The sequence below is a fragment of the Aulostomus chinensis genome, chromosome 22, assembly GCF_037954235.1.
Source record: "Aulostomus chinensis isolate RoL2024-O1b breed Wild chromosome 22, RoL_Achi_v1.0, whole genome shotgun sequence".
Lineage (NCBI taxonomy): Eukaryota > Metazoa > Chordata > Actinopteri > Syngnathiformes > Aulostomidae > Aulostomus > Aulostomus chinensis.
The window spans coordinates 1,874,911-1,902,406 of NC_141341.1; the positions used below are offsets into that span (position 1 = coordinate 1,874,911).

Genomic DNA, 27,496 nt, shown 5'->3' on the forward strand with positions numbered 1-27,496 from the left:
GTTTTGTTTTGTTTTGTTTTGTTTTGTTTTGTTTTGTTTTGTTTTGTTTTGTTTTGTTTTGTTTTGTAACTGGTTCGGACTTCTATTGTTTTTTAAAGTCATGCTGCTCAGTTGTACCGTACTTTAATTGCCCCTCGGGGATAAATAAAGTCGTCTGAATCTGAATCTGAATCTGAATCTGAATCTGAGCTGGTGAGAACAGCAGCGGTGAAGGAAGCACAAAACGTTCGTATTCACCGGTTATGATGAACGAGATCATCCCTATGCCAACCTGAAGTCATGACGTGAAGGCTCTGAGCCTCCATGTTGAATCAGCTGTTCATCTGAAAGTGACAGCTGTTGGATCTGAAACCGTCAGGTTCAGGTGGCAAATACAAGCGAGAGTCGTGCTTGCTGATGTTGGGCTAATAGACGTACAGGAACCCGAACACTGATCACCCAACATCAGAATCATGAACCAGGTTGTCTGAGTCAGGCTGTAGTTGCGGGGTTTGACCACTAGAGAGCAGCAGCCTCCACACCTGACGGACGGTTTCTTTTTCCTCCGGACTCGTCCGAGCTGAGCCATCGCAACATGAACCTCGATCGTGTCCTGTACCAACAGTCCACCCGGTTTGTGTTGCACTGAGACAAGAACATCTCCTTTTTGCTACTTGTGGTGAATAAATATCCTTCCTCAGTCGTTTAAGGAAAGTTTCTCCCATGTGACAAACGTTAAATGAGGTTCCCGCTCACCAAGGCCTTAAACTGAATACTAATGATATGCGGGACCCTTAAATCAATAATTCCATAATCATTTTGGCAAGAGTACAAAAAAAGGAACAAAGGCAAAATAGATTGAATTAATAAGGATGATAAATATGCCGAGTCGTGTTCATCACGTCGTCAAACGTTTCCGGTGTCGTTCTGTGCAGGTTTTTGATTTTTTTTTTTTCAGGGTGGCTATCGTGTTGTAGATTTGCTGGGCATACTTTGTCAAGAAGTGTCTCCCTTTTTAAGGCCACTCTGTTTGCATGATCTTCATTAGTTTGAGTGCGTTTCACCTTCGGGCCACAAAGTGAAATCAATGCAGCAGCAGTCTGAGTTTCAGCTGGTTTATTCACATCAGTACCTGAAGCACAAACCAAAATCTCTGCAGATCAAATGTGTCTTGATGACCGCTGAAGCACATAGACATTTGGAATATAATAGCATATCTGTGTGTGTGTGTGTGTGTGTGTGTCGCAAACTGATATTAAGACCAGTTTTAGACAACCATTCATCAAAGGTGCATAAAATGAAAAGATTTTCTCTTGCTTCAGTTTTTTTCCACAGTCCTGCAGCTTCATCATTTACTGCTCTTCTCAGAAGCACATTTGTGTCTCTTAATCTGATACTTCCAAGTGAATCTTTTGTCACAATCACTACAAATGAACGGTTTCTCTCCAGTGTGAGTTCTCATGTGTTTCGTCATGTTTCCTTTTTCTGAAAATTTTTTACCACAAACTGAGCAGATAAAAGGTTTCACGCCAGTGTGGGTTGCCATGTGCTGAACCAGCGTTTTATTCAGTGTGAAATGTGTATGACAAACTAAGCAAGAAAAAGGTTTCTCCCCAGAGTGAGTTGCCATATGGGATATCATGCTTCCCTTTTGGGAGAATCCTTTACCACATAATGAGCAGGAAAAAGGTTTCTCTCCTGTGTGAACCCTTGTGTGAGCCTTCAGATTTCCCTTGAAACCAAATTTTTTGCCACATTCAGAGCAGCTAAACTGCCTCTCTCCTGTGTGGATTTTCTTGTGCAAATTAAGATTTGATCTGGAGCCAAATTTTTTGCCACATTCAGAGCAGGTTCTTGAGCTGTCAGCAGTCTTACTTCTTTCACCACTGAGAGGATGTTCCTTGTTTTTCTCAGAGTTTAAACTCGACTGATTCTTACTGGGTTTGTTCCAGTCTTCACTGTCATCGGTCTCAGGTTCAGGAGAGTCTGACATCTCACCCCCAGTATCAGGGTGTAAAAGTGTGTCTGGGTCCAGGTTGCTGGCTGGTTCTGGTCCTCCACAGTGGTCTCCATCAGCTTCTGTCTTCAGGTGGTGGGTGGAGCTGCTGCTTAGAGGCTCCACCTCTCTGCTCTCCTCAGCTGGACTCTGATGAAGCTGAGAGGACTGAGGTTTCTCTTCATCATCTTCACTCTTCACAGGGACAGGAGTGAATGGCAACTTGCTGATGTCAGCCTCCTCCAGCCCTTGAAGCTGCTCTCCCTCCTGACTGGTCCAGAGTTCCTCCTGCTCCTCTTTGATGTGGGGGGGCTCTGGTTGCTCCTGCTCCACCCTGGAGCTCCACTCCTGCTGATCTTCTTCACCAACGATCACTTTCAGGACATCAGAAGGTAAAACTGAAACAAATATAAACAGTGGAGTCAAAAAAGAAATTTTGGAAAACTGAACATTAAAACAGTGACGTGACTGAGGTTCAACAGTGATGGGAAAAGTAACAGCAGCACACATTTTCATGAACCTTGGATGAACAATGTGAGTTTTGTCAATCTTCATTTTTTTGGAAAAAAATTTTTAAAAAGGGGAGAGGCAGACAAGAGACAGCAGCAACAACAATAACGATGATGTGACTCAACTTAAAAGAACATTTTCCCCAAATATGAAAATTCGGTCATCACCTACTGACCGCTGTGATGATGCAAGGTTGGGTGAAGTTTTTTAATCCAGAAAACACTGCTGGAGTTTGACAGGAAAATGCGATTGAAGTGAATGATGACCAACCTTTAAAAAAAACAAATAACAAAACCACAGCTGGGAGCTCCAGGCTGCAGGCTCCAGGGTTTTGTGGACCAAAAACATTCTCCTGACATTCCATCATCACGAGGGTGAGTCGAAGGTGACTGAACGGTCCCAGGAACTGTTTCACACCAGCTGCTCTCTCAGTATTCGCAAGGACAACCTTTGAAAGGAACCTTGACAGGTCAACAGTGGAGAGAAACTTGATCCTCTAGAATTTGCTCACCCGGCAGGAGCCACAATCCTGTTAGCTACGTTATTATTCAGGTGCAGTATCATCAGACCTTGTAGCAGGAGCTAGCAGCGGCTAACGGGCAGTGCGGATTCTTTGGCTAATGTTAGCTCAGCAACGAGAGATAAAAAAAAAAACTGTTTCCAGGGGCAAAACGCTACAAACCTTCAGTTTGTAGCTTCGCTTCGGGATGTGTCTCCAGACGCAGCTGCTGCTCCATCTCTCCTCGGTCCACACGCACAAACGCTGCCGTAATTTCTGGCAGTCTGACAGCAGACTCAACCGTCGCTCCAAGAAGTTAATACTGTTACATCCGGGCTTGTTTCAAAATAAACGCTTCCTCCTTATAACAAACAAACAAACAAAACAGTTGTGGTTACAGTGGACATGACACGATAAAATGTGTAGTAACGGAGGTTCAAGCGAAACTTCACCTTCATCCGGGCCCACACGTAGCTGTCAAAGCAGTGCATGACATCACAGGGCTTTATCACCGCAACCCGGAAGTGTTCGTTTGTGTGTCATTCATTTCTACAGTAAAGTTCGCAGGCTCCTTGAGTTAATTAAACGCAGCGGTCAGTTCCCACGGAGCCCTGGAGGCCGTGGAGAGGGAAAACACCACACACGCCCGGCTGATGAGAAGTGCGGCTGCCGCTGGTTATTTATTCATTTATGGGAACCGTTTAATCCTGTGGCCTCGGAGTAATTGAACTGTTGGGACATATTGCAGAGCCCTGGAAAGGTGTACAGACAATTATAGAAAGACTCTGAGATCACAAGCTATAACTTATTCAATTATATATATATATATATATATATATATATATATATATATATATATATATATATATATATATATATATATATATAATTTATATATAACATGTGACATGTGACACCCAAACTGGGAGAGTGGCTCAACATCTGAGGTCTCTGTCCGGAAGAGCTCAGTCCTGGGAACAGCTGAGGTACTGCAGGACTCTCAAACGCCCAGCTGGAGCTCTAAACACAAACTATTTAATTAATCGCTGACAAATTAATGCACCAGAGGGAAAAAAATGATACCAGTGTGCAATAGACGACATTTATACATCCCGGTCAGCAGGTGTCTCCCTCACTCCTGCTGCACTAATCCATTCTGCTTGTTACCAGGTTGACTAACCACATATGGTCAGAGTCGGAATAGCGGTAATGAGACAACCAGCAGGCCAGGTGAGGAATCTTTAGTGGCTAGTTACAGATACTAAGAAATCAATAACAGCCTCGCTGCTTTGTTGGTGCACCAGTATTTGAGACGATAACTGGACGAAGCCTTGCATTTCTCAGGTTAAACAGTACCTGCAGCTCCTGAGCTCCTGGTCGGTGACACACCTGACGCACCTGATACCAGCCTGATCACGTTGGTGGCTCAGAGACCCTCAACTGTACCACTAAACTACTGCGAGAACAAGACACAGGTGGCAGCATATGAGGACAGGAGTGAAGCTGATGGGTTGGGGACATCATGGTCTATTCTATGAGCAAGAGCAACAACTGCCTCTGTGCCAGAATATGTATTTATTTACTGAATTAATAAAGAACATTCAATACAGAATAATTCCACAAGCGTGTCAGTCAGTAAAGAAACCGCAGAAGGCACTGATTATCAGATCTGATCATAGTCCTGCCTGTGTTTTTTCTTTTTTCGAGCCCGTCTGCTCTGGGATGCAGATGATCGTCTGCTGTCAATGACTGACTTGAGTGTGGACACAGGAAAAACTGTTTTCAGACAAGCTGGAGTAATGCTTCAACCACAGGGTTCCTGACTGTGCCCGTCTGTACTGCACTTGAGGTTGTAAGAAATTCAGTTTCTTAGTTGCTTAAACTTTATTTGGTGTTGTGGTTCTTTCCAGCACACTTGTGGCTTTTAAGCTGTGACTTCAGAGTAAATCTTTTGTCACAAACACTGCAGCTGAATAGTTTCTCCCCAGTGTGTGTTCTCATATGTTTCATCATATTTCCTTTTTTCCGAGAATCTTTTACAACAAACTGAACAAGTAAACGGTTTCACTCCAGTGTGTCTTCTCAAGTGTGTTGTCATGTTTCCCTTTTCTGAAATTTTTTTTACCACAAACTGAGCAAGTAAATGGTTTCTCTCCAGTGTGCGTTGCCATGTGTCTCATGATATATCCTTTTGTGAGAATCTTTTACCACAAAATGAGCAGCCGAAAGGTTTCTCCCCAGTATGCGTTCTCATATGATTTTTCAGATCTCCCTTGAAACCAAATCCTCTGCCACATTCAGAGCAACAATAAGGCTTCTCTCTTGTGAGGATTTTCTTGTGCAAATTTGCCCCTGAGAAAAATGTATCTCCACCTTTATAATTTCAACCTGACTGAATCTTATACAGTTTGATCCAGTTACCAAAACTGTCTTCAGTCTCGTGTTCAGAATTATTCAATTTCCTGCCATCAGTACCAAGGTGTAAAAGTGACTCTGGATCCAGGTTGCTGGCTGGTTCTGGTCCTCCACAGTGGTCTCCATCAGCCTCTGTCTTCAGGTGGTGGGTGGAGCTGCTGCTTAGAGGCTCCACCTCTCTGTTCTCCTCAGCTGGACTCTGATGAAGCTGAGAGGACTGAGGTTTCTCTTCATCATCTTCACTCTTCACAGGGGGAACCTCTTCTTGACTCCCCAGCAGCTGCTGCACATCTGCAGTATTCACTGGAACACAGAGAAACACAGGAGTGAAAAACAACCAAATTATATTAACTCAACAGACACGCGTCACTGCATGCTAAAGAAATGAGTCACAAATTATTTTTTTCCCTTCAAGTATTCACAATTTAAAGGTCACAAAGATGTTTTTCCCTCCTGCATTACCTCTTTGGGACTCCAGAATGCAAAAAAAAAAAATCCAGCAATGTACATTTAACTTGAAGCTAATGTTGACTGATGGCTAACAACAGCTAAACTGTCCAATAAGACAGTTTATAAACTGTGAAGTAAATCGTCTTCATCCAGATGCATACGCAGTGGTCCAAAATCACTTTGATTTTTTTTGAGAATTTGTAAAGAGTTCCACTGTTGTAAGCCATCAGTAGCCGTTAGCCCCAAACCTTTATTCTATTCTTTTACAGAAGCGATTGGTCACACTTCCCATCCTAACTTTACATCTGAGCTGCTGTAGCCTAAGAATTTCTCAATTGAGAGTTTGCTTATCTTCAGTATACGTGACTGGTTCCTTCAGCATCCTGGAGTCACAAGCGTAGTGACGCAAGAGGAAGAAAACCTCTTTGAGCTGATGATTCCTGTTTGTGAGTAATTGTAAATGCTAGACTTTTTTGGGTTAAGCTTTACTACACTGTGATTTAGATCAGATCAAATGGTTTCTGCCATCAAACGGACGATTCACCTCCTTGAGAATCAGAAGTGTTTTGGTGTTCAAACTGTAGAATTTTACTTTTCCTAGGAAATAAGGACAACACTCTTTTGGTGTTGTGATGCTTTTTTTTAAAATCCCAGTTGCCAGTTTCTTAAACACACTTGTACATTCCAATGTGAGTCAGGACATCATGACCGAGTTGAGACTGTTAAGTTTTTCACACAGTCACAGTTGTTAGTGTCGTCTTCACGGAAGTTGTAGTCCTTCGTGCTGATTCAATTGAAAACGTGTTATTGAGAGGAACTGCTATTATTCTGCGGCTCTGCTGCAACTCTCTATGACAACAGGAACTATTGTTAAGATATACTGTATGTTCCCTAAGAACTATTGTTTAAGGTGCAGCAGAGTTGCTAAATCAAAATATGTTGTTGCAATAGGTACTTTTTTGAGTGATGCACCTAAGAGTAAGATTTGCTCTAATGTGAACCTGTCTGCTGGAGTTTAACAGTCAACTTAGACCCAGTTGGGCTTAAATGAGAAATTCTGCAGTCCTCGTATGTGGAAGAGAACAGAATTTAACTCTCGGGAGCTTCTCGTCTCATCGGCCTGCACTTCAGCAGCAGCTAGCTGCGGCTAACAGGCTGCGTGGGGGAGCTTTAGCCACCGTTAGCTTAGCATGGGTTCCCCGCACCGTCAGCAGAGCAGCAGCGTGTTTCCAACAACAGACAGATGACAAACCTGCGTGTCGCAGCTTTATTTCAGGTGTCAGAACCACATCCAGCAGCTTCCGATGGCGGCGCTCCAGCTCCTCTTCATACTCGGTGATTGTTCTTTCAAAATGTCCAAATATCTCCTCGACGGCCGCGTTCAGCCGCTGGTTGACGAAAAGCTTCAGACTCTGGAGTCTGGACATGTTCTACAGTCAGAGGAGGAAACTGAACACTGGCGCTGCTGTTGATGTTCCTCCGCCTCAGACCAGCTGGACGCTCCACTGTGGAGACTACAACACGCGAGCCAACACTACCGGGTCATATTTCAGAATTCGGTTGAGCACGCGCTTCTATAGCTACTCTATAAGTGGTAGACTTGTTCCAGGCCTTATGGCGCCACCTTGTGGGGTGATATAACCACTACAACTCATGTGAGGCACTCATTTAAACCTGTAGCGGGGGGGGGGGGGGGGGGAATCAATGTTATTGATTAACATCCATTATATTAAAGTGTTCAGTTCTTTCATTGAAAGCTTGATTTCAATTACAATTGCACCCTCATATAATTTGCAAAATCCTTTCACTTCCTTCAAAACACACAATACAAAATACAGAATACAACCTCAGTGTTTCAGTGCATTTTTTCAATAAGATAACAGACCTTAAAATCGTTGACCATGTTCTACTTTCTTGCACATCCATGTTCTCAACTCGATTATTTGAACCGTCTGAAGTTGTAAGAAGCTCAAGTTTTCACTGTAGATTCATGATTTGTTTCCAGGCCTGCAGGTGTATTTACTGCTGCTGTTCTCTTGGAACACTTGTGGCTGTTGAGTTGAAGCTGTCGAGTGAATCTTTTGTCACAAATGTCACAGCAAAACGGTTTCTCCCCAGTGTGCATTCTCATGTGTCTCATCATGTTTCCTTTTCGTGAAAAGCTTTGATCACACACTGAGCAGTTGAAAGGCTTTGCTCCAGTGTGAATTCGAAGGTGTGCAACTAAATCAGAGTGTTGCCGGAATCTTTTATTGCAAAGCGAGCAACAAAATGCTTTCTTTCCAGTGTGAACACTCATGTGTCTCTTAAGACAGTCTTTGTGACGAAATCTACAACCACAGTCTGAGCAGGTAAAAGGTTTCTCTCCTGTGTGCGTTCTTAAGTGCTGAACCAATGTGTGACGTCGAGTGAAGTTTGCATTACAAACTGAGCAGGAAAACGGTTTCTCTCCTGTGTGGATTTTCTTGTGCAAATACAGACTTGACTTGTATGAAAACGTTTTCCCACATTCAGGGCAGGTTGTTGATTTGTCACCAGCATTACAACTCTTTTGACTTTGCGGGGCCGGGTTTAAATCTGACTGAGTGCTACTGGTTCTGACCCAGTCTTCGCTGTCATCAGTCTCAGGTTCAGGACAGTGTGACTTGTTGTAATCATCATCATCATGGTCTTGTTTATCATCTTCACTCTTCACAGGGACAGGAGGGAATGGCAACTTGCTGATATCAGCCTCCTCCAGCCCTTGAAGCTGCTCTCCCTCCTGACTGGTCCAGAGTTCCTCCTGCTCCTCTTTGATGTGGGGGGGTTCTGGCTGCTCCTGCTCCACCCTGGAGCTCCACTCCTGCTGCTCCTCTTCACCAACAATCACTTTGTGGACATCTGAAGGTAAAACTGGAAGGCAGAAAAAAACAGTTGTCATTAAGAACGCTCAAATAAAAAATAATGTAATTGTATACAACATCTGCAATTTAAGTTACACGACAAAGCAGACAGCTGACGATAATAAAAGGACATAAAGACGCAAAAACAGCTGTCAGAAATGATCATGTCAGTAAATCAAACCTCCATGGATGCTTGAGCTAACATTAGCCTTTGCATCGACTCTGCAACGTTGACAAACGTGTTTCCGGGTGTAAAAACGTCACAAACCTTCAGTTTGCAGCTTGGTTTCCGGGTGTGAAACAAACTGCGGCTGCTGGTCCATCTCTGCTCGGGTTCCACACCTGAACGCTGCTGTTTCCTGCCGCTATCCGCAGACTGTCTGACTCGTCGCCTTGTTTAGGAAGTAAATAATCTGTCGCAAGGATTCGTTTCAAAATAAAAACTTGTGTTGCGACTTATCGGGTGTGTGTACAAGCAGTTCCTGCTCTAGTATATGTCTATTCCAGTGTGTGTTTGTGTGAAGTGATACACTCAAGTGTTTCAATAATGAAGGTAACAATTTTCCTGACTTCAGTCAGCTGTTGAGAATAGACACTGAATATGGTCCCTTAATGTGAAATGTGACCCGGAAAGCTCCGCCAATGCAAGTGGGCAGCCGGACTTGGATCAATGACCGTTATACAGTGTTCAGTTTCCTCCTCTGACTGTAGAACATGTCCAGACTCCAGAGTCTGAAGCTTTTCGTCAACCAGCGGCTGAACGCGGCCGTCGAGGAGATATTTGGACATTTTGAAAGAACAATCACCGAGTATGAAGAGGAGCTGGAGCGCCGCCATCGGAAGCTGCTGGATGTGGTTCTGACACCTGAAATAAAGCTGCGACACGCAGGTTTGTCATCTGTCTGTTGTTGGAAACACGCTGCTGCTCTGCTGACGGTGCGGGGAACCCATGCTAAGCTAACGGTGGCTAAAGCTCCCCCACGCAGCCTGTTAGCCGCAGCTAGCTGCTGCTGAAGTGCAGGCCGATGAGACGAGAAGCTCCCGAGAGTTGCAGCAGCCCAACACCGAGCAGCTGTCAGCAGCAGTTATTAGCAGCTTGGAGCCGGGTCACTGGGGAGAGCTCTTGCATTGGCCAATCTTAGAATGTGCAAATGAAATCAAGCTGACAGCTGAGTGTAGCCTCTCAACGCTGTTCAGTTCAACTTCGTATTCAGCAACATAAAACAATAACAAGATTTTTGAAATATCAAAAACTACAGAGTACGATCACGCCGGTGTCTCCACCAGGGTGACCTGCATCCTGAAGCTGTCCGCCTGGTGAGACAGCAGCATCATTCACACCTTGACATACACAGATGACCAACACTGGTTAATCACAGTTCTCAGTAAATCCTGGGAAGTGTAAACTCAGGCATTGCAAAACATATTACGTTCACTTCAGCAGAACCTGTGTATAATAAGCAACCTTCAGCTTATCATGAAGGACTTTAATATTTAATCCACAATTGCTCCATGTAGGCAGGAGAGTCCTACATTATGTGAGGGTTCATCCCAACAGAACTAGAACATGACATTTTCTAGCCAAAGTATTTATTTTGAGCGTGTAGCGTACGTCACTGCTTATATATGTTATCAACTTTGGAGTTTTGATCTGGCATGTAATTCCCAGGTATTGCCTGTCCCATCATTCCCAATGATGAATCACATGTTCTCAACCCAAACACACACAAGAGTCCAGAAGAAAAAAGACCAAACAACATTCCAGTTGCCAAACGTCAGCTGAAAAATTCCATCCTGTGTTCCTCTGTGTTCCAGTGATTCCTGCAGATGTGCAGCAGCTGCTGGGGAGTCAAGAAGAGGTTCCCCCTGAGCAGCAGGAGTGGAGCTCCAGGGTGGAGCAGGAGCAGCCAGAGCCCCCCCACATCAAAGAGGAGCAGGAGGAACTCTGGACCAGTCAGGAGGGAGAGCAGCTTCAAGGGCTGGAGGAGGCTGATATCAGCAAGTTGCCATTCCCTCCTGTCCCTGTGAAGAGTGAAGATGATGAAGAGAAACCTCAGTCCTCTCAGCTTCATCAGAGTCCAGCTGAGGAGAGCAGAGAGGTGGAGCCTCTAAGCAGCAGCTCCACCCACCACCTGAAGACAGGAGCTGATGGAGACCACTGTGGAGGACCAGAACCAGCCAGCAACCTGGACCCAGACACCCTTTTACACCCTGATACTGAGGATGAGATGTCAGACTCTCTGGAACCTGAGTTTGATGTCAGTGATGAAGACTGGATCAAACCTAGTAAAACTCAGTTGGGTTTAAAGTCCATGAAAAATAAAGACATTCCTGTAATTATCTGCTCTGAATGTGGGAAAACATTCAACTCTATGTCAAGTCTGAAAATCCACAAGAAAGTCCACACAGGAGAGAAAGTTTTTAGTTGCTCACTTTGTAGTAAAAGGTTCAGGGAGCGCTCAGATTTAGTTTCACACATCCAAATTCACACAGCAGTAAAACCATTTACCTGCTCAGTTTGTAGCACGGGATTCACTCGCCATCACACATTAGTGCGGCACATGAGAACTCACACTGGAGTGAAACCTTTTATCTGCTCAGTTTGTGGCAAAAGATTCTTAGAGAAGGCAGACATAACACGACACATGAGAACTCACACCGGAGAGAAACCTTTTATTTGCTCAGTTTGTGGTAAAAGATTCTCACAAAGGGGAACTATGACGAGACACATGACGTCACATACTGGAGTGAAGCCTTTTATCTGCCCTGTCTGTGAGAAAGCTTATGCTGAGAAAACAAGCATGGTGAGACACATGAGAACGCACACTGGGGAGAAACCCTTCAGCTGCAGTGTTTGTGACAAAAGGTTTACACGCAAGTACCAGCTTAACTTCCACAAGTGTGCTGGTGACAGCAGCAACATGGATCTTCAAACACACTTAAAAACGTACTCACACACGCACTTTGACACACAGTCCAACAGACGAGGACTTCTGCATGTCCACCCTTACACACAGACGTCACCATTTATGCACCTGCACGCTCATTACTACAAATGAAGTAAGAGTTTTTGTTGCTCTTCGTCCACTTTGACTGTCTACATGTGAATAAAGTGGTCTAAACTGAGAATCATCATCTTTCTTTCAGTCTTGTGAATGATTCATTATTAATTATTATGGACATCCAAGTCCAATGCAGACGGACCAGAGCTGTCAGGTCATCTTTAACAGATCGGGCAACGTGACAGCTGGATTAACTATCGTGGTTTCGTCTCTCAGGATCCAGGAAAGTGAGGATTAGATTATTTATTAAAATTAACAAGACGCTCCTCATAAGCGTTCATCCAAAATCCCCACAAAACCTTAAATTACTTTATTTTTCACCTCACAGGGTTGTCGAGCCGTAAAATGTCCGTCCTAAATGTTTTCGATCAGAAGTGAAGCATAAATATTTAAATAAGCAGCGTGCACATGCGTTTGTGTTTGTGTCCCACATTATAATCACTAATTAGAAGTATATGAATGACAACAAGAGAAATCACAAATCTTAAAGCTGCAGGATGGGATCAGGGCTGTCAGAGGTTTTTAACGCATCAGTCAACATGAAAACCGATAAACAAGTGTTTGTGTTATCAAGATTCGGAGAAACAAAAAATAATTTCTAACATACGCTATGATAATAATTTGTAAAATGTCAAATACAAAGTGAAAAGAAGTTATATCTGACCAAAATGGGAGATTTGTCTCCTCGTCCTTGAACTGTCTCTCTCCGTTTGCTCCTCATGCTGACAAGGTTCCAATGCCAGCAAATAATGATGTCTGCAGGTCATTAAAGTGACAGTTCACTCAAAAATGAAAACTCAGCCATGATCGACTGACGCTGATGCTCATGGACGGTCAGTTGAAGTCTTCTAATCCACAAAACACCGCAGGAGTTCCACAGGGAGAGGCATGAGAATGATCTCATCAGAAGATGGCAGTTGGGTGATGCTTAGAACAAGTGGGGATCATCATGTGGTTCCTCCGCCTGCGTACAGCTTGATTAACAAACAGCATGGACAAGTGTAAAATACAGCGACTGGATGTGTTTCCTCAAGATTTAAACTTTTAGTTTGACGAAACATTTCTCACAGTATTTGCTGCAAGGCTGTTTATAATGACTCATGAATTTATCCCATTTATTGTGGTATTTTTTTATGTTGACGTCTTACCCACTGAGCTCAGGATTCCTCCCTTTCCCCCTCCCCCGAGGTCTTTGTATGTCTTGTCATGTGTGTTTCTGTGTTGCTCATATCGCTGTAAAACTCGATAGTTCCTTCCCTGTAATCCAAGGAAAGAACCTGAAAAGAATTATGAAAGGAATTCTGAAAGAACAGCACCTTTTCTCCATTGACCTCTACTGTTTAAAAAAGCTGGAAAAATTAACATCTTAAAAAGTACAGTGGGCACAAATCTGAACACCAGTTTTCCATCATGTCCTCAACTTGCTGAACATTTTGGGTTTTTGAAAGCTCCTGTGCTGCCTCACTGTGCCACCCACGAATGCGGCCGGTTGGCCCTTGACTGTTGCATCATCGATGTATTTTGAGGCACATTTGTCACATTAGGTGATGGAAACATTCCAATTAGGAATTTCATTTAAGCTTAAGGTGCTTTTTGCCATTTTTGTAAAATTATAAATACATAAAATGGAAACTGGGTCTACACATCTCTGATGTCACAGTAGTTAAGTCACACGACTGATCAGATGGGTCTGATACTCGCGCCTCCCCAAATACTGCAATATTAGTCATCGGAAGAATCTTCACCTCCGTGAGGATTGATTGTTCCGTTTCTCTGTAAACACACGTGAACTCCAGACACATTGTCAGAACAACTTTCTTGACCAGGCGCATTTTTGTTTGCTGCTTTACATGTATTTTCTTAAGGTACACAACATCCGTCTGTACAATTGGTTAACAACACAAAGTAACAATTATGTAAATCCAGATTTAAATGTTAATAGAATTAAATAATTAGGACGATAAAACATACAAATACATAAATCTCAGGTCAGCAAACAAAAAAGATTTGTCAGTCAGGTGAAACGTTCACACAAAAGACTACTTCAATATTTCTCCTGATCACAAGTAACTCTGAAAAAAAAAAAGTTTTTTCTTTGCTCACTCTTACATGTCCAGGTTCAAAGATACAAACTGAAATTGTAAAAAAAAAAAAGGAAAAGTTTCTCATTTGCTTCAGTGTTCATTTAAAGTCCTTCAGCCTCATTTACTGTTAATGTTCTCACCAGCACACTTGTGCCTCGTCAGCTGAGACTTCCAAGTGAATCTTTTGTCACAAATGCTGCAGCTCAAAGGTTTCTCCCCAGTGTGTGTTCTCATGTGCCTTGTCATGTTTTCCTTGAGCGAGAATGTTTTACCACAAACCGAGCAGATAAAAGGTTTTACTCCAGTGTGTGTTCTCATGTGTTCAACCAACCTTTGACGCAGGGTGAAGCTTGTATTACAAACTAAACAAGAAAATGGTTTCTCTCCTGTGTGAATCCTTGTATGCAATTGTAAAGATGACTTCTGGTTAAAGCTTTTGCTGCAAACTGAGCAGTTAAAAGGTTTCTCTCCTGTGTGAATCCTTATGTGTCTCTTCAGATTCTCCTTGCAACCAAATCTTTTGCCACATTCAGTACAGCAAAACTGTTTCTTGCCAGTTTGACATCTCATATCACCTTTTGAGTCCCCATCACTTTTCAACACTTCCCGTTTTTTTTTCCAGTCAACACTGTCATCAGTCTCAGGAGAATCTGTTGCCTGGTCGTCAGTATCAGGGTGTAAGTGTCTGTTTAGGTCCAGGTTGCTGGCTGGTTCTGGTCCTCCACAGTGGTCGCCATCAGCTTCTGTATTCATGTGTTGGGTGGAGCTGCTGGTTAGAGGCTCCACCTCTCTGTTCTCCTCAGTTGGACTCTGATGAAGCTGAAGCTGTATCGTCTCACCGACACATTTGTGGTTTTTGAGTTGATAACGCCAAGCAAATCTTTTATCACAAACAGAGCAGCTGTGCAGCTTTTCCCCAGTGTGAAACACCATATGATTTTTCAGGTTAGAGTTTTGGTTAAATCTTTTACCACAAACCAAGCAGTTAAATGGTTTCTCCCCAGTGTGTGTTCGCATGTGCAGAGTCAATGTGTGACGCCGAGTGAAACTTGTGTGACACACTAAACAGGAAAATGGTTTCTCTCCCGTGTGGCCTTGAACGTGTGTCTTCATATTTTCCTTTCTTGCAAATCTTGTACCACAAACTGAGCAGGTAAAAGGTTTCTCTCCAGTGTGTGTTCTCATGTGCATAAGCAGAGTGTGACGCCGAGTAAAACTTGTGTTACAATCTGAGCAGAAAAATGTTTTTTCTCCTGTGTGGGTTTGAATGTGTCTCTTGAGATTTCGTTTGCAACCAAATCTTTTGCCACATTCAGAACAGCTAAATTGTTTCTTGCCAGTACGACATCGCACATCACCTTTTGCATTATCCCCATTTTTCAAAAGTTCCCCAGCCTCCTTCCAATCCATACTGTCATCAGTCTCAGGTTCAGGGGAGTCTGACATCTCACCCTCAGTATCAGGGTGTAAAAGTGTGTCTGGGTCCATGTTGCTGGCTGGTTCTGGTCCTCCACAGTGGTCTCCATCAGCTTCTGTCTTCAGGTGGTGGGTGGAGCTGCTGCTTAGAGGCTCCACCTCTCTGCTCTCCTCAGCTGGACTCTGATGAAGCTGAGAGGACTGAGGTTTCTCTTCATCATCTTCACTCTTCACTGGGACAGGAGGGAATGGCAACTTGCTGATATCAGCCTCCTCCAGCCCTTGAAGCTGCTCTCCCTCCTGACTGGTCCAGAGTTCCTCCTGCTCCTCTTTGATGTGGGGGGGCTCTGGCTGCTCCTGCTCCACCCTGGAGCTCCACTCCTGCTGCTCGTCTTCACCAACAATCACTTTCCGGACATCTGAAGGTAAAACTGAAACACAGACCAGGTGTTCACACATTAATTTCCTTTCAAGATCATTTGAGTATTTTAAACTGACATCTTTGGTGCTACTTGTTTCTGTGTTTGTGTTTTCCAGGGAACAAAGTGACTGAAACTTTACCAACATTGGGTGAGAAGGCTTTTGCCAGCAGCATGTAATCACATTTGGCAATGGTCTGTGTCATATCTGTCCACCGGACACCGAATCTCTCTATTCCACAACTGGTAAGATTACAAGGTGAAACATTTCCACCTCTTTGATTTGCACAACAACTAAGCTGACAGCTGATTGCGATCACATGAACACGTAAAACCAGCAGTCAGGACTCCTCACGTCACCGATCGAAGCTTGTAGCAGGAGCTCGTTGCTGCTAGCAATCTGTGTGGACGCTGAAGCTAACGTTAGCTTAGCAATGATAATAAACGTGTTTCCGGCTTAAAAACGTCACAAACCTTCAGCTTGCAGCTTGGTTTCCGGGTGTGAAACAAACCGAAGCTGCTGCTCCATCTCTGCTCAGGTTCCACACCAGAACGCTGCCGTTTTTCTGATGGTGTTTACAGTCAGACTGCGGGTTCACTCGCCGCGCTATATAGGAAGTAGATATTCTGTTACATCCGGGGAGGTTTTTTAAAAATAAAAGTTTCCGTTGCAACCTTCTGAGTTCAAAACGTTTTATTATGATACGTGCCCCTGAACGCAAGGGAGTATTTGCTTCCGAAAGAAAGTGGCGTGTGAATCCGCAGTCAAACTCTCAACAGCGGCAGAAAAACGGCAGCTTTTAGATGTGAAATGAAAGCAGAGATGAAGCAGCAGCTGCGGTTTGTTCCACACCCGGAAACTAAGCTGCAAACTGAAGGTTTGTGATGTTTTTAAACAGGAAACACGTTTATTATCATTGCTAAGCTAACGTTAGCTTCAGCGTCCACACAGACTGCTAGCAGCAGCGAGCTCAAGCTACAAGCTTCGATCGGTGACGTGAAGAGTCCTGACTGCTGGTTTTGCGTGGTCGATGTTCATCTTTCCTGCTCACTAAAGTGAAATCTAAAACTGGTTGTGAGCAGCAGGTGGAACGAGTCTACAGAGTTTCAGTGACACTAAAAACAATTATATTTGATCATTTACAATCCAACAGGTCGAGTGACTGTGTGTATGGAATGTACTCTCAATAAGCATTGGTAAGCACCATTGCTGTTCATGGTGTCCCACCACCAGCAGTAAAACCGAGACACTGTCAGTAGTGCGAGTCACAACGCTTCCTCGTGAACCAACCTATGGGAACATTCCTCATCCAGCAGCATCACCATGCCAACAGCTCGTGTGAGCATTCATCACCAGCTCTTATTCTTTGTTTCAGTTTTACCGTCAGATGTACGGAAAGTGATCGTTGGTGAAGACGAGCAGCAGGAGTGGAGCTCCAGGGTGGAGCAGGAGCAGCCAGAGCCCCCCCTCATTAAAGACGAGCAGCAGGAGTGGAGCTCCAGGGTGGAGCAGGAGGAGCCAGAGCCCCCCCACATCAAAGAGGAGCAGGAGGAACTCTGGACCAGTCAGGAGGGAGAGCAGCTTCAAGGGCTGGAGGAGGCTGATATCAGCAAGTTGCCATTCCCTCCTGTCCCTCTGAAGAGTGAAGATGATGAAGAGAAACCTCAGTCCTCTCAGCTTCATCAGAGTCCAGCTGAGGAGAGCAGAGAGGTGGAGCCTCTAAGCAGCAGCTCCACCCACCACCTGAAGACAGAAGCTGATGGAGACCACTGTGGAGGACCAGAACCAGCCAGCAACCTGGACCCAGACACACTTTTACATCCTGATACTGAGGGTGAGATGTCAGACTCTACTGAACCTGACACTGATGACAGTGAAGACTGGAACAAACTCAGTAACACTCGGTCAGGTTTAAAATCTGTGAGAAGTAAGGAGGTTCCTCTCAGTGGTAAAGGATATTATATTGGTGATAAATCAACGACCTGCCATGAATGTGGGAAAACACTAAGTTCCAAGTCAAATCTTAATAAGCACAAGACAATCCACACTGGAGTGAAATCTTTCAGTTGCTCTGAATGTGGTCAAAGATTTGGTTTCAAGGGAAATCTGAAGACGCATATGAGAGTTCACACAGGAGAAAAACCCTTTTCCTGCTCAGTTTGTAACACAAGTTTCACTCTGCGTAAAACATTGGTTGAGCACATGAGAACACACACTGGAGTGAAACCTTTTATCTGTTCAGTGTGTGGTAAAAGATTTTCGGAAAAGGGAAACATGACAAAACACATGAGAACTCACACTGGGGAGAAACCATTTAGCTGCAGGCTTTGTGACAAAATATTTACTTGGAGGTGCCAAATTAAGAGACACAAATGTGCTGGTGAGAACAGCAGTACTAAATGATGCTGTGGGATTTTAAGTAAACAATTGAGAATCTGAGTTTCAGGACTCACACTTTTAAAGACCCTCTTCAAACCCGCAATAAGAGATCTGTTCATAAGGGGACAGCTCTCAAGAACTTGAGTTCACACTTGACTTGAAAATGTGTCTCCTCGTGCATCCCCAGCGACGACGAGTAATCAAGCTCACTTTTCTGCTTAAAATACCAAGAAACATAAACATCATTATGTCGGTCCTGAAAGTTTTTAACTGCCATATTTAACCACGACAGATTATTGTTATTAAAAGCAACACATGCTGGCATGTCATTAAAATCTTACAGAAATGAAAATTGTGTCATTGAGTTTAATGTCATTGTTTATTATCATGCTGCAGGTTGAACCAACCAACCCATTCATTCCATTACCGATGACATTTTAAATTCTATAATTCTGTTTTGGATGATATGTCTGGTTTATTGTTTGTATAAATTGAGTTTATTGATAGCAACTGCATGGTGAGCGGGACAGACTTTTCTCAAGAAAGCAATTCGTATTTATCAATAGGAAATGAGAGGTGCTATCAAATGCGGTAATGTTTACTGTGTTCATGAGAAGAGACGAGTGTCCTGCCCTTTGGCATTCTCGAAATCATCAGTTGAATTTTTCTGAGAGCTTCAAGTTCACAAGTTGAGACGTATTTGATGTCCACAGAAATGGCAGAGACGTTGACTTCAGTTTTCCAGTGGAAAATGCTAGCCAAGTTAGCTAATATAATGTTAGCTGTTCTGCCTTTTAGGTCGCTCGGTTATATTACTGCAAGCCTTAAAAGTCATGTAATTCAAATTTTTTTCTTGCTTGTGTTGTGTTTGTTTTGAAATGGTATTTGCACGCTGTTCCCACTTCAACATTAAATTTTTACTGTCCACAAGTTTTGGCAGCCGCATAAAAAAGAAACCAAAACAAAAGAGAAAATCTGTTCCACAGCCATGTTCCTCACTCAGCAACTCATAGCAGTTAATATTGTTGGTTTTAAGGCTGGGCAATGTGGACAATGCGCAATATCACAGTATTTCTGAACAAATTTTGATATTATGTGACCATGATCGCCAACACCAGCTGCTAGTGCCCAGATCTGAAGATATGTCAGTTTAACCTGAACATCGGTGATGAGGTGGTCCATCGTCGTAGCTCTGAGTGTGTCCACACCGGTAATTAGAGCCATCCACTTGTGATGGAATCGCTCTGGTCTTCATGACACGTTTGAACAGGACACACAAAGAGTTGGAGAGAGAACGTGGACGTGAGAGAAAGTACTGAACACAAGAAGCTGTAAAACACTTTGATAAAATCTGACTCACATCTGGATTCCCATAGAACAGGAGGACGCTTTTATCTGGCAAAGTGCTTCAACATACAAGAAACACACAAATATCAGCTCACATTCCCATGTCAGAGGAACTTTGCACCAACCTCCTCAAACACACACAGCATTCATCACCATATGTACAAGCACCTGCACTCATTCGCCTGTTATTTGTCAGGAAGATTACGTGAATGTGCTGTCAGCCTGTCGCAGATCGACGGGATGATGTGAGACAAGATTCAGATTTGTACTCAGAGGACAGAATATGAACCAGGAGAGGGAGACAACGACTGATTTATGTCCAAGGATGTAAATAAATTATTCAAAACAACGACAACAACTTCTCTTAGTTTGAATGTGTGTGAGGGGTTGTCGGTCTCGTGATGTGGCCCTGTGATGGACTGGCGACCCGCCCACTGTGACCCCGCCTCTTGCGCGATGACAGCTGGGCAGCTTTTCTTTTTTTTTTTTTGAGGACAAGTTGTGCTGATAATTAAAGCACATCTTGTCCTAAAAAAAGCAACATTCCCATGGGGAAAAGAAAGAAACACCGCCAAATTTCAAGAGAACTGGAAAACTGGAGTTGTGGTAGTTAGAAGGTGATGAAATGCTGAAGAAATATTTACCAACTGTACATCTACCAGACGACGCTAAGCTGTCCTGTAGCTCCTGGATGATCATCCTATATCCTATATGCTTCTTTCAAACACCATTTATCTCTGATTCAAATATTAGGTGACTTTTACAAAACCTAACAACTATTTGATTGTTTTAAATTTTAGTAAGAATAGGTTGTTTTTGTTCCTTAAAAAGACAAAACCACCCGGATCAGGCCAATATTACGTACTGAATTCAAATTTTTAAAATGAGTTATCAAACTTTGAAGAATTGGATGTGTTTTGCAAGAGTAATGCAAGGTTGTTGTTTTTAAAAATCAAGAATGAGAATGTGTGCGTGTCAAAGTTCGGCCCATTCCCACAAAACATTTTGGAGAAAGATTATGGAAAAATATCTCTCCATAAAATTAATTTCACTTCATTTGTGTCAAATGGAAGCATTCATGTTTTTTTTAATCCGTGCACAGTCCCTGTGCAAATATTTTGAAAAAGTACACAAAAGTTATAAAAGGTGACATGGAATATTGATGACAACACGAAACATCAAAACAGCAAACACAACTTCAGTTTTTCTGGTTCAATCTGACCGACAAAAGAATCACAACAAATGAGAGTTTAGTGCTTTATATATTTTTATACGTCCATCTTGTTCTCACCTTCACGATTCAGAGTTTCTTTGTGCTGCTTTTCTCACCAGCACACTTGTGGCTTTTAAACTGAGACCACCATGTGAATCTTTGGTAACAAATACTACAGCTGAATGGTTTCTCCCCAGTGTGTGTTCTAATGTGTGCTGTCATGTTTTCCTTTAGAGAGAACCTTTTACCACAAACTGAGCATAAAAATGGTTTTTCCCCAGTGTGAGTTCTCATGTGCTGAACCAAGTGGGGACGCTGAGTGAAACACTTGTTACAGACAGAGCAGGAAAAAGGTTTTTCTCCTGTATGAATTCTCATGTGTCTCATGCGCGATCTATAAGAAAATGTCTTCCCACAAATCGGACAGGTGGAAGATTTTTCACCAACATTACATCTTTTTGCAGGGACTTCTGCACTTTTCATAGAGTTTAAAACTGGCTGAGGGTTACTGGGTCTAACCCAGTCATCAACACGGTCATCAATTCCAGGAGAGTTTGACGCCTCATCGTCCGTATCAGGGTGTAAAAGTGTGTCTGGGTCCAGGTTGCTGGCTGGTTCTGGTCCTCCACAGTGGTCTCCATCAGCTTCTGTCTTCAGGTGGTGGGTGGAGCTGCTGCTTAGAGGCTCCACCTCTCTGTTCTCCTCAGCTGGACTCTGATGAAGCTGAGAGGACTGAGGTTTCTCTTCATCATCTTCACTCTTCACAGGGACAGGAGGGAATGGCAACTTGCTGATATCAGCCTCCTCCAGCCCTTGAAGCTGCTCTCCCTCCTGACTGGTCCAGAGTTCCTCCTGCTCCTCTTTGATGTGGGGGGGCTCTGGCTGCTCCTGCTCCACCCTGGAGCTCCACTCCTGCTGCTCAGGGGGAACCTCTTCTTGACTCCCCAGCAGCTGCTGCACATCTGCAGGAATCACTGGAACACAGAGAAATCACAAGTCATGGTTTGCTCAGAAACCATTACAGATGTCAAATCATTTCCAGGGAGATGAGAAGTTGTCTGATTGTTGCTGCAGTTTTCAGGATAATCAACTGAGACGACAAACTGTGACTCAGAGACAAAAACCTGAGTTGAGAGTCCAAACACTGAGAGCAGAGACCTGCATGTTACAGCGATGAGGGTTCATCCACTGAGATCCTGACTGAGAATGACTGGACTCTTCAAACCTCTGATCTCAGACCAGCAGTCCCAGCCTGCAGGTCTCCTGTTCGTGTCGTGTTTGGCTCCAAGCTGCTAATAACTGCTGCTGACAGCTGCTCGGTGTTGGGCTGCTGCAACTCTCGGGAGCTTCTCGTCTCATCGGCCTGCACTTCAGCAGCAGCTAGCTGCGGCTAACAGGCTGCGTGGGGGAGCTTTAGCCACCGTTAGCTTAGCATGGGTTCCCCGCACCGTCAGCAGAGCAGCAGCGTGTTTCCAACAACAGACAGATGACAAACCTGCGTGTCGCAGCTTTATTTCAGGTGTCAGAACCACATCCAGCAGCTTCCGATGGCGGCGCTCCAGCTCCTCTTCATACTCGGTGATTGTTCTTTCAAAATGTCCAAATATCTCCTCGACGGCCGCGTTCAGCCGCTGGTTGACGAAAAGCTTCAGACTCTGGAGTCTGGACATGTTCTACAGTCAGAGGAGGAAACTGAACACTGGCGCTGCTGCTGATGTTCATCCGCCTCAGACCAGCTGGACGCTCCACTGTGGAGACTACAACACGCGAGCCTACACTTCCGGGTCACATTTCAGAATAAAGGCTCTATTTGTGACGCGTCCCCCTACCACCTTTGACTAGATGAGGCTTTTAACTTTCTCTTAGGCCTTCATGAGATATTCAGTTAACCTCTACAGGATCTTTTTTTTTGTTGTTGCTGCGTTTGTATTGAGTACAGCTGGAAAAGAAACTCACCACTGTCGGGTCGCTACAGATGCTTTTATTTTGATGTGCTTAAATATTTTCTTCCTTCAAAAAGTGACGAATGAACCCGCAGTCAGATCGTTCATACGGTCAGAAAAACGGCAGCGTTCAGGTGTGGAACCCGGGCAGAGATGGAGCAGCAGCTTCGGTTTGTGTCACACCCGGAAACCAAGCTGCAAACTGAAGGTTGGTGACGTATTCACACCCGGAAACACGTTTATTAACCTTGCTAAGCTAACGTTAGCTTCAGCAATCGCACAGCCTGCTAGCAGCAGCGAGCTCCTGCTAAAAGCTTCGATCGGTGACGTGAGGAGTCCTGACTGCTGGTTTTGTGCCTGAGTCGAGCGCTAATGATTTCATATTGATCACCCTATTGATTATTCCCCGACTAGTCAAAACAGTTATTTTTTCCTCCCTATGTTTTACCATTTGACCATAAATTTAAATTTCGACAACTGCAAAGGTTTGTAATGTGAAACGTTAAAAATGAAAAAAAAAAAAAGTGCAAACATTAAAAATCTCATTTTCAACATTCCTTGAGTCAGAAGTCCAACTTCGAGCTTCTCCTGAAGAAAAGTACAAGGAAAGAACAGCATGGGAATCAGCAACTGGAAGAAGACTGGAGGTCTTTCACATCTCAGTCGACGGTGTCCTCAATAAATCCCCTCTGCCATGTCTCCGTCTGATTCAGAACCACAACGCCAGACAGTGTAAAAAAAATGACACCACATTTTGTATTTTAAAAAGCTGGTAGGAGGAGTCAGAGAGCTTTCTAGCAAGTGTGACTCACACTTAAGCGACAACCAACCACAACAACAAACGTTTCAAGACATTTCCTGTCTCGTTGCCTGAGTAACTGCGAACATCTAAGTGATGTCTTCATCTGTTGTCAGACTCGTATGTGACATTTGACCTTCAGTGACTCCTCTTTTAAAAGCATGTAGTGAATTAATGTAAAACATGATCTCATCAGACAGACCAGGCCACAGGAAGCTGCTGTCAGACCTCGCAGTTGGATGTTTACTGTCAGGAACCTTTCCTGTTTGGATAGGGAACAGCTGTTTTTTGTTTCTTAATATGACTGTCTGTCTGAAGCAGTCCACCCAACCATCCATCCATTCTCTACCGTTTATCCTTTTAAGGGCGGTGAGAGGCGGGGTTCACCCTGGACGGGTCACCAGTCCATGGCAGGGCCAACACATAGAGACAGACAACCATTGGCTCTCCCAGCCACGCCTACCGTCAATTTAGAGTCTGGATTAACCTGGTCCCTCTTGATGTCTTTGGACTGTGGAGGAAGCTTGAGTACCAGAGAGAACCCAGCAGGAACAGGGAGAACATGGAGACTCACCCAGAAAGACCCCGTGCTGCAGCCGGGGCTCCACCCACAACCTTCTTGCTGGGGGGCCACAGTCCTGACCACTGTCTGGAGCAGCCGAGTGATGCAATGTTTGCTTGTATATTAGCATTAGCCAGTTGTAGCCACAGTAACCTGCACCGATGCCTAATCAAATGGGGGGGATTGTTGAAAATTCAGGACGCAGGTTTGACTGTCATCTGATACCCGTGCAGGTCTCCTGCAGTGGTCATGTGACAGTCAGCTAAGCTAGCAGATGTTTGTCACTATATTTTCTAAGCATTTGCCAGATTAGATGGAGTTCTCTGGCTCACATTCACATAAGGGGGACATTTTGCTCAGGTGGTAATCAGACAGTCCCAGGTTCAATCCTCCCACATGCAGAATATGAATTTCCTTGTTAAATCAACGTATTTTCCCCTCAAGCATCATTACAAATCCTAGTTCATTCATTCAACACTCCTACTCCCTGGAGATGTGCGTCTTAAATGATGTCAGTTTCCCGGATTATTGCAGTGGACCCGACCTTTATTGAAAAAGAGTCAGGATCTACTTTTGATCTTGGACAACAATATTTCAGAACCGAGGAATGCATGAAAATATACAAAAATTTAATGAAGTGAAACATTAGTTGGTGGCCCATGCTAACCATGAAAGAGCTTTTGCTTTTTATATTCTCGAGGGTTTATTTTTGCTCAGTTGTAGTCTTCTTGCCTGTCTTTTCTGCATTTTTCTGGTTTGTCACTGTCACCAGTGAAACTACTTACCTCATGACAACACGCTAATAAAATCAACGAGCCACCAGTGAATGAAAACTTTAACATTTAAATTGTGTTTCGTGTCAACCTAAAATTCATCAGTTAGGTAACAGCAGTTTGTATCTGTGTCAGTTTTACCTTCAGATGTCCGGAAAGTGATTGTTGGTGAAGACGAGCAGCAGGAGTGGAGCTCCAGGGTGGAGCAGGAGCAGCCAGAGCCCCCCCACATCAAAGAGGAGCAGGAGGAACTCTGGACCAGTCAGGAGGGAGAGCAGCTTCAAGGGCTGGAGGAGGCTGATATCAGCAAGTTGCCATTCCCTCCTGTCCCTGTGAAGAGTGAAGATGATGAAGAGAAACCTCAGTCCTCTCAGCTTCATCAGAGTCCAGCTGAGGAGAGCAGAGAGGTGGAGCCTCTAAGCAGCAGCTCCACCCACCACCTGAAGACAGAGGCTGATGGAGACCACTGTGGAGGACCAGAACCAGCCAGCAACCTGGACCCAGACACACTTTTACACCCTGATACTGAGGATGAGATGGCAAACACTCCTGAACCTGACACTGATGACAGTCTTGACTGGCTAAAACTGAATGACACTCGGCCTAGCTTCAACTCTTTCAAAAATACAATAGACCCAGAAAATGATAAGAGACATAATACTGATGAAAAATCCACCACCTGCTCTGTGTGTGGGAAAACCTTTAGTTCCAAGTCAAATCTGAATTTGCACAAGAAAATCCACACAGGAGAAAAACCATTTAGTTGTTCTGAATGTGCCAAAAGATTTGGATTTAAGGGAGATCTGAAGAGACACATGAGAGTTCACACTGGAGTAAAACCATTTTGTTGCTCAGAATGTGACAAAAGATTTGGTTTCAAGGGAGATCTGAAGAAACACATGAGAATTCACACAGGAGAGAAACCATTTAGTTGCTCTGAATGTGACAAAATATTTTGTTTCAAGGAAAACTTGAAGAAACACCTGAGAGTTCACACTGGAGTGAAACCTTTTATCTGCTCAGTTTGTGGTAAAAGATTCTCACGAAAAGGACACATTATTACACACATGAGGACACATACCGGAGTGAAACCCTTTATCTGCTCAGTTTGTAGTAAAAAATTCTCACGCAAAGGAAGTATGATGAGACACATGAGAACGCACACTGGGGAGAAACCATTCAGCTGCAACGTGTGCAACAAAAGATTCACTCAAAAGACACAGATCAAAAGTCACAAATGTGCTGGTGAGAACAGCAGCAGTAAACACTGAAGCAACTGAGAAACTTCAGATTTCTTACAACCTCAGTTGGATTTGTTGAGGATTTATTACAGTTCGTGTAATAGTCGAAGCTCCTTTTTCTGATTTCTTGTGAATTGGACTGAAGGAGAAACAATGTGATTGTTTCCTCTCTGAACTTGAGGCCGACTAATGTGGGATTTTTTGAGGCCAATTTGACCATACCAATACCAATTTTAAAGCAGAAAAAAACTCCCATTACCAAAAGTACAACTGATATAAGGAATACTGGTGCTGGACTGAAAGTAGACCCTTTCTATATTTATTGTACACCAATTTTTGCACCGATACGACTGTTTAAAAGTAGAAGGCTGATTTCTTAAACAAATAACTTCTTTTCAAAATATTTTACATTGTCTTACAAGACCCTTTCAGTAAAGACCAAAATAAAATAGTGAACTAAACAAGGCAGAGGCACAGGAACCTTCTTTTACACCGTGTTTAAATCAAAAGTATTGTTTTCTGCATTTCATGTGCTTTAATAAATGTTTTTTAATATCAATGCTATTAGGAAAACGTACACACCCATGCGATTTATCCAGGAGAAGACTGTGATTGGCCGATAATGGCCAATACATGGGCCAGCTGATATATCGGTCGGGCCCTACTCTGAACTTCACACCTGATAGGTTGTTCTTGTACGCTGACCTGAGATTTTCATATTTGTCTTTCATTTCTGTATTTTCATCATAAGTATGGATTTTTGTCAATAATTTCTGACTGTACTTGCGGCTGTATTTTTTTCCCCTGAGTTATAAGTACAACTAAAGCCTGGTTTATGCTTCTGCGTCGCGGCGACGCCGTACCTACGCTGTCAACACAGACCCCTACGCTGTAGCCTGATATGCACCTCCAAAAAATCCTGTGGACACATCGTGACATGAACATCAAGGACTGTGATTGTTCGCTCAGAGGAGGTCGCTGAATGCATGAAGAGGTGGAAGAACCTCCGCGACAAATGTGTGCGTCTCCGGAAGAAAATGGCCACAAGAAGCCGTGTTTGTCATGTTCAAAGTTGACAGTTTGATTCATGAAAGCAGACAGTCGCTCAAAGAAAAGCACTGGACTTTCTGTTGTAAATAGTTTTGTTTTGGAATCCAACAAGAGCCCCCGAAACCATACAAAGACACAGCCACACCCCCTAGTGGTTTGGTGGTGAATTGCAGAGCAACGCGTTCCCTCGGCACAGAACTTCGAATGCTCAATGACGAAATAGGGTCTACGCCATCGCAACACAGAAGCATCAACCAGGCTTTCCACACAGATCCTTGACTGCCCCCCTGACACACACACACTCACAGACATCAGAATATGCCCAAACACACTCACTCCCATACATGAATACCCTGTTTATCTTTTATTGTTTGGGATCTATGATGTAATTGAAGTGTGATATCCTCACCTTCTAAAGTCTTTTTTTTTGCCTAAATCTACTCCTCTTGATGTTTTGTCTCCACTTTTTTTGTGTG

General features: G+C 43.7%; 7 protein-coding genes and 1 long non-coding RNA gene across 11 annotated transcripts; 4 read left to right on the forward strand and 4 right to left on the reverse strand.

Moving 5' to 3' along the window:
* Positions 1 to 1,103: 1,103 nt before the first annotated feature.
* On the reverse strand, positions 1,104 to 3,565 carry LOC147240256 (uncharacterized). 3 transcript variants are annotated; one of them, XM_086193448.1, is made up of 3 exons: positions 3,168 to 3,430; positions 2,756 to 2,933; positions 1,104 to 2,373 (listed from the first exon to the last, which is right to left on the reverse strand). In XM_086193448.1, exons 2-3 carry the CDS (start codon positions 2,850 to 2,852, stop codon positions 1,328 to 1,330), a joined length of 1,143 nt encoding a protein of 380 aa, XP_086049574.1. In that variant the 5' UTR covers positions 2,853 to 2,933; positions 3,168 to 3,430; the 3' UTR covers positions 1,104 to 1,327. The 3 variants fall into 3 exon arrangements, with proteins under 3 accessions (XP_086049574.1, XP_086049575.1, XP_086049576.1); XM_086193449.1 differs by having other exon boundaries at positions 2,756 to 2,946; positions 3,168 to 3,232; XM_086193450.1 differs by lacking the exon at positions 2,756 to 2,933 and adding an exon at positions 3,437 to 3,565 and having other exon boundaries at positions 1,110 to 2,373; positions 3,168 to 3,345.
* LOC147240257 (uncharacterized) lies at positions 2,927 to 4,545 on the forward strand. The gene is made up of 3 exons (XR_015111253.1): positions 2,927 to 3,037; positions 4,155 to 4,214; positions 4,329 to 4,545. It is a non-coding gene; the product is annotated as an uncharacterized LOC147240257 (long non-coding RNA).
* LOC147240258 (uncharacterized) lies at positions 3,606 to 7,443 on the reverse strand. Of its 2 annotated transcripts, XM_086193558.1 has the most exons (3): positions 7,102 to 7,443; positions 5,460 to 5,702; positions 3,606 to 3,736 (listed from the first exon to the last, which is right to left on the reverse strand). In XM_086193558.1, the coding sequence occupies exons 1-3, from the start codon at positions 7,274 to 7,276 to the stop codon at positions 3,669 to 3,671; spliced, it is 486 nt and encodes a 161-aa protein (XP_086049684.1). In that variant the 5' UTR covers positions 7,277 to 7,443; the 3' UTR covers positions 3,606 to 3,668. The 2 variants fall into 2 exon arrangements, with proteins under 2 accessions (XP_086049684.1, XP_086049683.1); XM_086193557.1 differs by lacking the exon at positions 3,606 to 3,736 and having other exon boundaries at positions 4,994 to 5,702.
* Positions 7,444 to 7,699: 256 nt separating this feature from the next.
* On the reverse strand, positions 7,700 to 9,164 carry LOC147240259 (uncharacterized). Its single transcript, XM_086193520.1, has 2 exons — positions 9,000 to 9,164; positions 7,700 to 8,741 (listed from the first exon to the last, which is right to left on the reverse strand). The coding sequence occupies exons 1-2, from the start codon at positions 9,052 to 9,054 to the stop codon at positions 7,819 to 7,821; spliced, it is 978 nt and encodes a 325-aa protein (XP_086049646.1). The 5' UTR covers positions 9,055 to 9,164; the 3' UTR covers positions 7,700 to 7,818.
* A 133-nt stretch (positions 9,165 to 9,297) lies between these two features.
* LOC147240260 (uncharacterized) lies at positions 9,298 to 11,970 on the forward strand. Its single transcript, XM_086193411.1, has 2 exons — positions 9,298 to 9,620; positions 10,547 to 11,970. The coding sequence occupies exons 1-2, from the start codon at positions 9,446 to 9,448 to the stop codon at positions 11,788 to 11,790; spliced, it is 1,419 nt and encodes a 472-aa protein (XP_086049537.1). The 5' UTR covers positions 9,298 to 9,445; the 3' UTR covers positions 11,791 to 11,970.
* On the reverse strand, positions 10,980 to 23,311 carry LOC147240261 (uncharacterized). The gene is made up of 3 exons (XM_086194314.1): positions 22,148 to 23,311; positions 20,751 to 21,626; positions 10,980 to 15,724 (listed from the first exon to the last, which is right to left on the reverse strand). Exons 1-3 carry the CDS (start codon positions 22,320 to 22,322, stop codon positions 13,995 to 13,997), a joined length of 2,781 nt encoding a protein of 926 aa, XP_086050440.1. The 5' UTR covers positions 22,323 to 23,311; the 3' UTR covers positions 10,980 to 13,994.
* Positions 16,417 to 18,656, forward strand: LOC147240262 (uncharacterized). The gene is made up of 2 exons (XM_086193480.1): positions 16,417 to 16,590; positions 17,089 to 18,656. The coding sequence occupies exons 1-2, from the start codon at positions 16,524 to 16,526 to the stop codon at positions 18,114 to 18,116; spliced, it is 1,095 nt and encodes a 364-aa protein (XP_086049606.1). The 5' UTR covers positions 16,417 to 16,523; the 3' UTR covers positions 18,117 to 18,656.
* On the forward strand, positions 22,618 to 27,460 carry LOC147240263 (uncharacterized). The gene is made up of 2 exons (XM_086193444.1): positions 22,618 to 22,803; positions 24,865 to 27,460. The coding sequence occupies exons 1-2, from the start codon at positions 22,749 to 22,751 to the stop codon at positions 25,998 to 26,000; spliced, it is 1,191 nt and encodes a 396-aa protein (XP_086049570.1). The 5' UTR covers positions 22,618 to 22,748; the 3' UTR covers positions 26,001 to 27,460.
* The last annotated feature ends 36 nt before the right edge of the window (positions 27,461 to 27,496 follow it).

Bases quoted from the DNA above. Each gene is read 5' to 3' on its own strand.
- LOC147240256 (XM_086193448.1), bottom strand. From the start codon at position 2,852: ATGATGGAATGTCAGGAGAATGTTTTTGGTCCACAAAACCCTGGAGCC. The intron at 2,374-2,755 runs GTTGGTCATCAT...TATTTGTTTCAG, and splicing joins GTTATTTGTTTTTTTTAAAG to TTTTACCTTCTGATGTCCTG.
- LOC147240258 (XM_086193557.1), bottom strand. From the start codon at position 7,276: ATGTCCAGACTCCAGAGTCTGAAGCTTTTCGTCAACCAGCGGCTGAAC. The intron at 5,703-7,101 runs GTTTGTCATCTG...TCTGTGTTCCAG, and splicing joins AATAAAGCTGCGACACGCAG to TGAATACTGCAGATGTGCAG.
- LOC147240259 (XM_086193520.1), bottom strand. From the start codon at position 9,054: ATGGACCAGCAGCCGCAGTTTGTTTCACACCCGGAAACCAAGCTGCAA. The intron at 8,742-8,999 runs GTTTGTGACGTT...TCTGCCTTCCAG, and splicing joins AACCAAGCTGCAAACTGAAG to TTTTACCTTCAGATGTCCAC.
- LOC147240260 (XM_086193411.1), top strand. From the start codon at position 9,446: ATGTCCAGACTCCAGAGTCTGAAGCTTTTCGTCAACCAGCGGCTGAAC. The intron at 9,621-10,546 runs GTTTGTCATCTG...TCTGTGTTCCAG, and splicing joins AATAAAGCTGCGACACGCAG to TGATTCCTGCAGATGTGCAG.
- LOC147240262 (XM_086193480.1), top strand. From the start codon at position 16,524: ATGAAAGCAGAGATGAAGCAGCAGCTGCGGTTTGTTCCACACCCGGAA. The intron at 16,591-17,088 runs GTTTGTGATGTT...TCTTTGTTTCAG, and splicing joins AACTAAGCTGCAAACTGAAG to TTTTACCGTCAGATGTACGG.
- LOC147240261 (XM_086194314.1), bottom strand. From the start codon at position 22,322: ATGTCCAGACTCCAGAGTCTGAAGCTTTTCGTCAACCAGCGGCTGAAC. The intron at 21,627-22,147 runs GTTTGTCATCTG...TCTGTGTTCCAG, and splicing joins AATAAAGCTGCGACACGCAG to TGATTCCTGCAGATGTGCAG. The intron at 15,725-20,750 runs AGAAACTCTGAA...TCTGTGTTTCAG, and splicing joins TGGTGAGAAAAGCAGCACAA to TTTTACCTTCAGATGTCCGG.
- LOC147240263 (XM_086193444.1), top strand. From the start codon at position 22,749: ATGGAGCAGCAGCTTCGGTTTGTGTCACACCCGGAAACCAAGCTGCAA. The intron at 22,804-24,864 runs GTTGGTGACGTA...TATCTGTGTCAG, and splicing joins AACCAAGCTGCAAACTGAAG to TTTTACCTTCAGATGTCCGG.